The sequence below is a fragment of the Neltuma alba genome, unplaced genomic scaffold, assembly GCF_004799145.2.
Source record: "Neltuma alba isolate B1F8T4 unplaced genomic scaffold, ASM479914v2 tig00006977_pilon, whole genome shotgun sequence".
Taxonomy (NCBI): Eukaryota; Viridiplantae; Streptophyta; class Magnoliopsida; order Fabales; family Fabaceae; genus Neltuma; species Neltuma alba.
The window spans coordinates 1-12006 of NW_021634640.1; the positions used below are offsets into that span (position 1 = coordinate 1).

Genomic DNA, 12006 nt, shown 5'->3' on the forward strand with positions numbered 1-12006 from the left:
TCCCCCCGATTTCAATCATCAGTTGATCACCAAGACATAATTTGGCTGTTTTCCCAACCCAAACTTGTACTTGGCTTCTTGAGCTAGCATGCTGGGGCTGATTAGTAAATGATGTAATCTTGTTGACACATCCGTAATATGCATAAAGCATTCTTTGGGACTATTGGGGTAATTCCCCCCGATTTCAATCATCAGTTGATCAACAAGACATAATTTGGCTGTTTTTCACCAACCCAACTTTGTACTTGGCTTCTTTGAGCTAGGCATGCTGGGGCTGAATTAGTAATGATGTAATCCTTGTTGACACATCCGTAATATGCATAAGCATGCTTTGGGTCTATTGGAGGTAATTGTTACGATCCAATCCGTGACAAATTATCATGAAGGAGAGCTTTCATATAATTGAATGAACACACTAGGCATTTTCCCAGATGAAGTCGTTTGTTCTCTGAATTCCGAGCCATCATGGAGTTGAATTTTACCATGGAAATGTGTCATGCCCTTTAGGACCTTACACCATGAAAAAAATTCAAAGACAAGGCTGTGATCTTATTATACCAGCTATTCAAACAGCACATAACTAGATGGATTGGATGCTGAAAGATTAACGTATCCAGACAGTCTAACAAACTATAAAAAATTTAAAAAAAACTATCCCATCATAGCAGAAAGACAAGATAGTAAAAATCAACAAGATAATGTCTTCTTGAACAAATAAATAAAGGATTAATATTAAAAATGAACTAATAACGACATTTGCAAAGCACATGTTCTTCAATGTGTGTTGTTTCCAGCATAAGCAAAATTAAGTCAGTAGACTCATGAACACATCTCTATCAAATATCTCAAGTATAAGTTTCAAAATTAAAAGGTATAGCCATTTGTATTTGCAAGAGAATATCCAATGCTCCAAACGCAAATGTCACGAAAACAAGACTATAAGAGATGGTAAATGCATGTGCAACCAACATATCTAAAACTACACGAGATTTCTATTATAGAAAGCAACCAAAATGGGGTTAAGAACATTGATCAATCTATAACACTCAAACTACATGAGATTTAATTAAATTTCTATCTATCTTTATATCCATATCCTTAACTAATAGTGAACTAAAAATATTAAGGTTGAATTTGACCCTCCAAGAAGTACAATTCCATTATTAGAGAAAGGATTTAATATAGGTAGTACTATTTATTCAAAATATAATTTAATTATTAAACATATTTTACCTACAGATCTCCAGTTCTCCTTTTGATCATCAACTCCAGCAAACTGAAAAGTTGGAAGTAGATGGACATGGGTGATGCCGGCACTTGATAATTTCTTTAGATGAAGTACACCAGCTGAATCCTTCAAACATATATTTATAGTTATTCCATTTGTCAACAGCATTTAACAGTACAGTAATCTTTTCAATCTTGAATTAGGGATTGCAAATTTCTAATTGAATATATTATTAGGTTCTAACCTAGCAAGCACCACATGCCAGAGCATATTTTTGAGACCACAAATTGCACGTAAAATTTTTTTCAACCAATGCTCAGTTTCCTATCATTAGTACTGTTAAATAGGAAGATAATAGGCCACAAAAATGTAACAAAGAGATTGCAAAACAACAAAGTTAACAATCCTATTCTAAAACAACTTTAAAATTAGAAAGAATTAGAAGATGAAAGCTACCAGCAATGTGAAGGCCAAATAACCACCACGAAGGTCAGGTTGCACAGAGGAGTCGTTGGCACTATATGGCAACAAGCAAAAAGTTACCAAACTTTAGCCACAAATTACATAAAACTCAGACGACTGACAATAAATGTTCTGAAAGTTGAGTGCAATAATTAGTTATTCTTAAGGTGAGATAGATTATATCATCAGTTACTTTAGCCACCAATAGAAGTCCAAACTTTAGCCTATAGATATCACTGAAATACTAAAAGCAAAGGCTCAAGATAACTGAAAATTAATACTCAATTGAGAAATGACAAATATTGATAAATAAACAGAAAAGCAAAGAAAAAGAGAGCAGTATGCGTATTCAGAAGCCAAGACATTGTGTAGTCAGAGAGCAATATGACAACACGGCTACCCTCTGTCTTCTTCATTTTTAATTCTCTCTCATTGAGTCCTTATGTTACCTTTCTCTTCTTTCTACAAAGTCAAACCATAAATCTATCAACATCCATCTTCGTGTGCAATGCCCAAAGATAGAAGTTTATTAGAATTCATGTTCAAAAGAAGAATTATAATTACAATCCCGAATAAATTTGGCACATCTTATGAGAAAAGGACAAGAGAAGATAAAACACTCCAACTTTAATCGTACATGCACACATGTTTTTCGATCTTTTTCCAAATAAAATCTTCAAAAGCCCACATCAAATCTTTATTGTCTCTGATTGTCATGAAAGATGGCCTATGAGTAAAATCAAATAGTGCATATGACACTTCTCACCTGAAATCTCTTACATGCATTTCATAAATGCTTATATCTGAGAAAGAATGCAGAACAGGTTTCTTGTTTGCCAGATCATTCCATCCATCAGGTTTTAACTCATCAGAATCAAGATTAATTAAAAATGTCCTCCTGCCATCTGATGAAAGTCTGCTAAATAGAAATCAACAAAGCAAGTGGGAAATGTAATTTTTTATATAATTGCAAACAACAGAAATAAGCACCAGTGAATGGTAATAGTCAATAATCCTTAAATCTGGATTGAGTTTACAAAAAAAATGAGAGGTTACCAACAGACTTGATTGACATACCCTCTAGCATATGGATCGTTGGCATAGCATTTTTCAACTCGCAAGGTACTAGGGTGGTAAACATTTACTTCGTAGACATAGTAACAGCCTTCCCAACTCTTGGGTCCTTTAGTTTTCCAAACACCATTATCCTCCTCCAACTGTACAATTTCAATAGGGTCCTCTCCCGTTGGGCCCCTGTAGATGTAAGCATGTATCGCCTGTTTTAACATGAAAAAATATTGAGGGGAGTTGCAGCTAAGGTTGTAAAAGCATTATTTTTTTTGCCCCCCCCCCCCCCCCCCGGGGGGGATTGAAACATAACATACCTGAGCGGTAGGAGCCCATAGGTAAAGTGAAACAGCATCTCTTGAGAAAAATGCACCAAGGGGGCCATTATATGAAAAAACTTCATCTATAACACCAGGTAACTGCAAACCAGTACAATTCCTGCACTTCTGATCAGCTGCGAGAAAAGGAAATAGACGCGAGTAGCATGCCAATATAATCAATAAACAATAAAAAGGAACAGAATGCAAAAAGATTCTACAAATTATAAGTCACTGCAACATTTGTGATAAATGAACTATAATATAAAAACTCTGTCAAACAAAGATAAAATTATCAATTTCACCCTGCAATTCACCATCATTATAGAAACCAAATTGTGAGTAAAATATTATGTTGAAATATAGTACTATAATTATTGAAATGATTCCTCATTGCTTATAGGATAATGAAGGCTTCATGTGAAACTATTGTCTGAGAGAAATCTGCTTCTGGAAGCTACGAAAACATAAAGGACTTACAGTCATAGATAACAACTGCTAACTGACATTTGAGAAGATGCTTAACGTCCAAAGAAGTTGGCAATTTAAAAGCTTTATAATGTTGAATATGCGGAAATTTTTCCACCACCTGACAATACACACGTCTTTGAGGTAATTCCGTAATCAAACCATCATTATAATCCCTTTTCCATTGTAGATGAGAGCCACAAAATTCTCACACACAATGAAATCACAAAGGCACCCCTTTACAGGGCCTGATCTTTCAATAAATTTTAAAGGCTTTATGGGTAAAAGCAATTTACATATGTAGGAAGGCCGGCTCTATCTTCTTCAAGCTTAATTTTCACATCTTCACCTGTTTAACACTGGAAAGGGTCAATGTCCACGAGGAATCACTTGTACATAGGAAAACATGAGTATTCTTCAACACGCTGCACTACTGTAGTAGGTTAAACGTTTTGTTAGAGTTTGGACCTTGAATTTCATTATTTGCCAAGGACAAAGAGGCATCTCTACTAGCAAGTAGATAGCAAAACCCATCCCCAATATCCTCATTCCACGCAATCAAAGATCTACTGACCCAATGTGCTCTGGAGTACAACAAATTATCCTCCATCTGAGCCACCAATTCAAGATAATTGTTAGTTGTCTCAAGAAACAGGCTCAACAAAGAAGATTAAGCGAACACACAGACATATGCAAGCGAAACTGCATTACATGCAGATTATAAAACCATATGAGCAATTCCTTTACATCCAAAAAAGTAGCAAATTAAGAGTAACACACTGCAATAATGTTCAGAGAATGGGAAATAACAAGTATAAGGACATACAAACAGGAACATTGCGCAATGGTTTAAGAAGAAACTGAAGCAAAATCTTGTACCATCATCATATGAATTAATCTGCTCAAAACCATAATAGTTGTTCAAGCATATGATATTTCATTTGTGTTTCTCAAGATTCCCAATGCATAGTCGCAAAGAGAATGCACTTATCAGTCTCGGTCCAGCTTCATAATGTTGAGCTGTCCTTGACTGCTCGTTCTATATTGGACAAGATATTCCAGATTCTGAAGAAATCCTTTTTTTCAGGGAAAAAAATTGCCACAGGCATTCTCAGCATTTCATTTAATTTTATATATATCACTTCAGAAGCACATGCATAGTTATGGATTGCTAATTTATCATATAGAGAAGGCATAAAACCAAAACGGATTGTAATGTATCATTAACATTTCAATTTAAAGTAATATCTATTCAGCAGCTATAAAGACCGCTTCTTTAGCATCCAATAGACCAGCGGTTGTACGGATGATCTTTATGAAGGAACTAGAGCACTTTCGGAATACTAAAAATAGCAAGAAACAGCAACAGTAAAATCGCAAACGGAGAGAAACCTGAGAAGTTGAACTAGAAGGAGAAGAAGGAGAAAGAGAGCAACAAATGGATTGGGAAAGATGGGGAGAAAGGCGACGACGTCGAAAGCGCAGTGAAGGATGCACAATTGAGGTGATCGAGAGATGAGCGATGGAAGATGTGGGAAGCAGAGTCGTGGGAGATAGAGGAAGCGGAAGGGAACAAGATACTAAACGAAGCATTTTCCAGTGTATAGCTCGGACTGTGTGCTGGGATAAGAGGCAGCTTGTTCTTCTCTACGCATTCAGCGTCTTGCTTACACTAGGAATCAGAAACAGTGATGTGTTTACGAAATCTCTTGAAAGTGTGAGATTTACTCATTTACATTTGCTTTTATTCATAAAAAATCTGCATCATACGTTCATTGGTCGAATTTGGAGTCTCACAGAGACACAAAGAGAGAAGATATGAACACGTTATAAAAAATTTATATTCATAATAAATACAAGGGAGAGACATTTTTGGAAAAAAAATATTAGTAACGATTCAAAAAAAGTTATTTTATAGAGTTTTTCTTTCAGGGGATTTCCAACAAATGATATAAAAGAAGGACAGGAGAATCACGATGGAGACAGCAAGAGCGCGCCATTACCTTCATCTTACGAGCTCCCCCCGGCGCCCGCAATCACTTGAGCATCATCAATTTCGATCAACCCACATTGTTTGGTGCAAATAAGCGCAGCTCAGCTCCGCTGATCCTGCAAGTTCAACAAGGATATCACTCAGACTATATCAAAAGAATTGACTAACAGTTCCTATGGCGTGAGTCTCTTACTAATAGGTTAGATTGTACCTCGAGGTAGTTGTAGAATTCCCCGTTACGAGGACTGAAAAAGAAAGATTTTGGAATCTGAATCCATTCCATCGAGCTTATAAGCCATGCAACAAGATCCAAACCAGTTACACTTGATAGCTTTTTATCAATAACTTGTGGATTTAACATGAAATTATATAAAGGAATTAAAGGAACTTATATGGAGAAAGAAAGGTAAATTCACTCACAAAAAAGCAGCGCTTAAAAAACTAATAAAAAGCCAAATTATGCTATTAAAGCTAGGTTTTGTTTAAGATAACAAGCAGCAGTGCCGCCCTCAGCAAAATAGTTCAGATGCAATTCAGTAACAAAACAAAATTATGCGATTATCAAGCTTATCAGCCTCATGACATTGATTTTAAGCAGCAATAGGAAAGAAAATTAATATATAAAGTCCATGAAGAAATTATACCTACTTCCCAATTCCAGCTCCACAAAGATTTAACTGTGAAGAAAAATGAGAAGGGGAAAAAAAAAAGTCGAAAGGAGAATATTTAGGGAAAACATGGCAAGGAAATCATTAAAAGAGAGAGCATGGAAGATTACTGAGATAAATTTCCCAGTGAATCTTGTCGAATAAAGACAACATAAAGAACAAGAACATCTAGATGCTCACTAAAATCCTGAATTTATGTCTTGATTGGGTTTATGAATGTCATGCATTGATATATGCTGTTAAACACCTATTTTAGTAGCTTGGAAAGTGTGGACAATCCTTGACTTAAGGGTGAGGGCTTCATTATAATTGCACGTAAGATAGTTGGCAAGTCTTCTGCTTGTCATCCTAAGAGGCTAAAATCATCCTTTGAACTATTCAACTTATTTGCAGTGTAAAATATGAAATCATCCATAAATAATTTGATTGCAACAATTAGCAAAGCAATACACATTTATTGCACTTTAGTGCCTTGTCTGTAGATAGGTCTCCTGAATAAAAATTTGCATTCATCTATACATACAAGCCTGTTTTAACCCTCGTCGCGAAATGTCAAAAGCTACATGCCATTGTGCTCTTCAAAATGTGACCCGTAAGATCAAATCTAAACCCATCAATCTGAAAAAGGGGGGGGGGGGAAAAACAGTAACATGACTCGTATGAAACTCTAGTAAAAATATAAGAATCTTTCCATGGCAGAAACTAAAGGAAAACACTAAAGGGCTGGTAAATATAACAGCATTGTATTAACAAAAACGTAAAAAGGTACATCTAGATAGACGAGAGGAAGCAGCTCCTCAATCATAAGTCTAGGAGGTAGCGTACGAATTTGTTTGTATCAACATGATATAAACAAACTAACTTGTAATTGACTGCCAAGTGTATAAGATCATCAATGGTCAAACGATCAAGATTGTTCCACTTTACTGTCTAAGATGGAACGTTAACGGGTTTGTTGAGCATAGTACTTGCATGAACAATACTAAAACAAACAAATGTTTCACAAAAAGAAACTAAGCTTAACATAACAGCTATGCTATAGAATATTTAATCAATTACAGGCGGACCAAGCAAAACTTGATAATTCATAACCTCGTCGAGAATGTTCACAGAGGGCCCCACTTCCTTGCAGATGATTGCACAACACGAAGGCCAATGTGGTTAAGTGCCTGTAAAGAATATAACTATCAAGACACCAAAAATGTCATTTTAAAAGACAATTGACACGTGCCAAACTGAAGTGTTGCTACTACAAAATGGAAAAGGGTATGATTATGATTCAGATCTATGACTGACATCAGATTAAGAAACATCAAAGTCATACCTGAACCATCTTGCGGAACTCAACTATACGGAATGGACCATTTGAATTACCACCAGATTGTACCTTTCCAAGATAGTGTGTACACAATGTTAAGAAATAAGATTAGCATAAATTAAAGTTGGAATTGTCATCCAATGTATCAATTAGAAGATTACCCCCAGTTGTATCCATCATATATAGTCTTGAATAGCTGTAATAAAAGTTCGTTGCTAATCTGAATCTGGTGGTATAACTTCTAGTATTGGAAAATCTGCCAAAACACTTATGCAGCGTTAAAGAAATTCAAACATTCAGTGTTCTGATTCTTACTCAAGCCATACAAAATTAAATGGATTGGAGGCTGAAAGAACAACTATCTATATAAACTAACTCAGAAATTTAAAATATGATAATCTTATCACAACAAAAATAAGATAAATCCAAACAAAGTTGCCTTATCGAATGAAATAAATACAGGACTGGTGTTCAATAAACCTACGAAATGGCTCACAATGTAATGATGTGCTCTGTTTTCAATGCTCCCTCTCTACTTATATTGCTATTATCGTGGCACTGTTGATATTCTTCCCTAAGAACAAGTATTGCTTGGGCAATCGTGCCATGTCCCAAAATTGTTTCTGCAATGTTCTTAGCCTTATTTACAAGACATTTTTTTTTTAACAACGATTACTTTTCCTTGCCAAAAAGACCAAAAGGATTTGTCTCAGACAGACTTATCCTTGTTGATCAGCATTAAGCCACTAATCCCATCTCCTAGGTCTTAGTTTCTAATTTTCTGGTTACCCTTATATTTTATAGAAACTTCCTTCATGTGGCCAACTACTCGGCTTGTTTGAACTAGGCAGGGTGGGGATGAATTATTACTAATGCAAACACATCCGAAATCTGCATAAAGCATGCTCTGGGACCATTGAATGTAATTGTTACCATCCAATGTGTGCCAAATTATCATGAATGGAGAGTTTTCATAAATTGAATGAACACACAAGTTACTTATCCTGATGAAGTCACTTGTTTTCTGAATTCTGAGCCATCTGGGAGCCAAATTTTACCATGACAATGTGTTATGCCCTTTAGGACCTTACACCAAGGAAAAAATTCAGAGACAAGGCTCTGATCTTATCATACCAAATATTAACCACGTATAAATAGATGGATCGGAGGCAGACAGATTAACCTATCCAAACAGTCTAAGAAACTAACAAAAATTTAAATTAAAACTATCCATATACCATCGTAGCAGAAAGACAAGACAGTAAAAATCAAACAAGATAATGTCTTCTTGGACAAATAATTTCATTTAGGCTCTCAATGTAAAGCAGATCAAAAGATCTGCCTGTGATCAGTTTTAAACAAGAAATCCTAACAATATCTAGAATCATTCTCAACTGGGCAGCCATGCAGACGACCCCACAAATGTTGAATTAGGGACTGTAAATTTCTAAGTGAATATATTATTAGGTTCTAACCTCGCAAGCAACACATACCAAAGCATATTTTTGAGACTGCAACTTGCTTGTAAATTCTCTTTCAACCAATCTCCAGTTTCCCATCACTAGTACTGTTAAATCAAATAGGGAGATAATAGGCCACGAAAAAGTACAAAAGATAGCAAAACAGCGAAGTTATTAAAAAAAAAAATTACATTCTAAAATAACTTTAAAACTAGAAAGATTTAGAAGATGAAAGCTACCTGCAATTTGAATGCCAAATAACCACCGCGAAGTTCAGGTTGCACAGAGAAGTCACCGGCACTATATGGCAACAAGCAAAAGGTACCCGAACTTTACAAGGAGAAAGGAGAATTGCATGAAACTCAGAAGGCTGACAATAAATGTTCGAAAAGTTGAGGGCATAATAACTAATTATTCTTAAAGTGAGATAGGTGATATCATCAGTTACTTTAGCCACGAATATAGGTCCAAACTCTAGCCTATATTTATCAGTAAAATAATAACGGCGAAGGCTCAAGATAACATAAAATTAAAACTCAATGGAGAAATGACGAATATTGATAAATAAATAGAAAACCGAAGGAAAAGAGAGCAGTAAGCATAATTCAGAAGCCTAAATATTTTGCAAATGACTGTACACAACACGAAGGCCAATATGGTTAATTGCCTGCGAAGTATAACCATCAAGAGATATAAATAATCATTTTAAAGACGGCTGACGCTTGCCAAACTGAAGTGTCAGTAGTCAGTACCACAAAAAGGAAAATGCGATGATTAAAACTTAGATCCACGACTGACATCAGATAAAGAAACATCAAAGCCATACCTGAAAGGCTGAAACATCATACAGAACTCAACTATACGGTCTGGGCTCTGAATTTGACGAGAAATAAAATCATACGAACTCTACTTACCAAAGGTGAAAACGAAACTAGAAAATCGCAACTCGCAATCGCACGGAGAAGGGAATCAGAAAGAGGAGGCTTGGAAAATAAATTAAATTGAAAGTACCGCGGGAGTGTATATATAAGCAAGTGGCTCTGGCGGGAGCGGGGACGTGAGTTTTCCCGCTCCAGAATCCGACCGTTGGTGATTGATAATCCTCCCGTTATTGATTGACGGAGGCCAGTTAATGAATTAACTAATTTGGAAATTAACATAAATGTAATTAGGGATACTGTTCGCTGGTTATATATTTTATTTTATTGAAATTAATTAACACTGAATATAAAAATATATTAAATAATATATCACTTACTACTATTATAAATCACAGACATTAATAATGAATTGCTTAGTAATTAATAATGTAATAAGCATTATTGGAATCAATTCTTAAACCACCTTTCCTACGTTTTTTTTTTATATATAAAAGTAGATAGATAGAAAGATTAATTACTTTTGACAAAAAAAATTAAAGGACCTGACTCTTTAGTATATTATTTAATATTTAGTATGAAGCACCATAAAAATTACTATAATTCATTATAATTAGATTAAAAGACAATAAAAAGAGTCAAGATTGATTAATATGCACCAGCTGTTGATTGCAAATTATATATCCGTTACTGATTAAGTATTTTGTTTGGTGGAAATTAACATTAATGTAGTAGAGATTCTGATTGGCAAATTGTGTGTCTGTTTGATTGGAATTAATGTTAATGTAATACTCCCTCCGTTCCTTATTATAAGAGACATTTGATGCTTATGACATATTCTCATATATTATAAGAGACACTTAAAAGTTGTCTCTATTTTTTTGTATTGATTTTCTATTTTACCCCTATTTATTTTGTCTCCAATTCATACTCTTTCTCCTTCCCACTTCTCTTTCTTTTAATAATTTAATTGTTCTTTCTCATACTCTCTTTCCTTATTAATAGGGGCATTGTTGGAAAAAACATTATACTTTTTACACATTAATTGTTCTCAACTAATTTTAACTATTTTTTTTATCAATGTAATTTGGTTATTTGTCTCTTATAATAAGAAACGGAGGGAGTAGTGAATAGTGATAGTGATTAGTTGATATATATGATGGGAGTGCTCATCACTTTGATAAGCACTTTAAACTCATTAGATCCTAATCGTCTATATATTTCAATTGAATAGTCTAGATTTGATTTTTTTTCATTTTTATTTATTTAAAATAATTATTTTAATATGTATAAAATCTAAAATAGAGATAATCTCTTAACTATTATTTTTTCAAAAAAATAATTTTTTATTTAAAAATAATTAATTAAATATTTTAAATTTGAATTATTCAAATAAGATATAGATATTTAGATCTGATGAGTTTAAGGTGCTCATCAAGATGTAAGCACTGAAACTAGTTCTATATTTGTGTACTATATTCGTTTTGATTAGAACTAGCATTAATGTAATGATGTATTACTCCTCCGGTCCTTAATATAGGACTTGATTGTCAAGTTAATTTTAGTCGTAAATATAAGACCTATTTTTCATATTTATCAATTTTTTTCAAATTACCCATATGAATACTCCCTCAACCATAATTAAATATAAGAGGGAGAGAGGATATTAAGAAAGATTATTATAATGTTTTAGAAAAAAAAACATGTCATATTTCTTATAATTAACTAACTTTCCTAACTTTCTTAATCTAATCAAATTAGTTAAATAGGTCGTATATTAAGGACCGGAAGAGTACTTGTTAATTAACAAAGTATCGGAACCAATTATTAAAAGCAGCTCTTCCAACATAATTTCTTTCCAAAAAAAATAAATTAAATGTCCAATATACTATTTCTCTAGTCATATTTATAAGTTACCCTGACATTAAGAAAAATTTTAAATTTCATTAACTCTAACTAAAATTTAATAATTTTTCAACTTCATTATTATTTAATATATATTTTTTTAAAAATTGCAGTCTAAAACAATAATAAATAAAAGATAAAATTATATATTTATATTAAAAAAATTAACAATGTGGCTCATAAATAAATAGGGCAAAACAAATAGATAATTTTTTGCCAACCTGCCAACACAAAAAAAAAA

General features: G+C 33.8%; 1 protein-coding gene and 1 long non-coding RNA gene across 2 annotated transcripts; both read right to left on the bottom strand.

The window, feature by feature from the left end:
• Positions 1-444: 444 nt before the first annotated feature.
• LOC114751537 (pullulanase 1, chloroplastic) lies at positions 445-4077 on the bottom strand. The gene is made up of 10 exons (XM_028940195.1): positions 4074-4077; positions 4012-4047; positions 3840-3892; positions 3556-3664; positions 3076-3212; positions 2768-2967; positions 2457-2606; positions 1685-1745; positions 1234-1354; positions 445-510 (listed from the first exon to the last, which is right to left on the bottom strand). The coding sequence occupies exons 1-10, from the start codon at positions 4075-4077 to the stop codon at positions 479-481; spliced, it is 903 nt and encodes a 300-aa protein (XP_028796028.1). The 3' UTR covers positions 445-478.
• On the bottom strand, positions 4077-5860 carry LOC114751534 (uncharacterized). Its single transcript, XR_003740760.1, has 3 exons — positions 5748-5860; positions 5547-5652; positions 4077-4153 (listed from the first exon to the last, which is right to left on the bottom strand). It is a non-coding gene; the product is annotated as an uncharacterized LOC114751534 (long non-coding RNA).
• Between the last annotated feature and the right edge of the window lie 6146 nt (positions 5861-12006).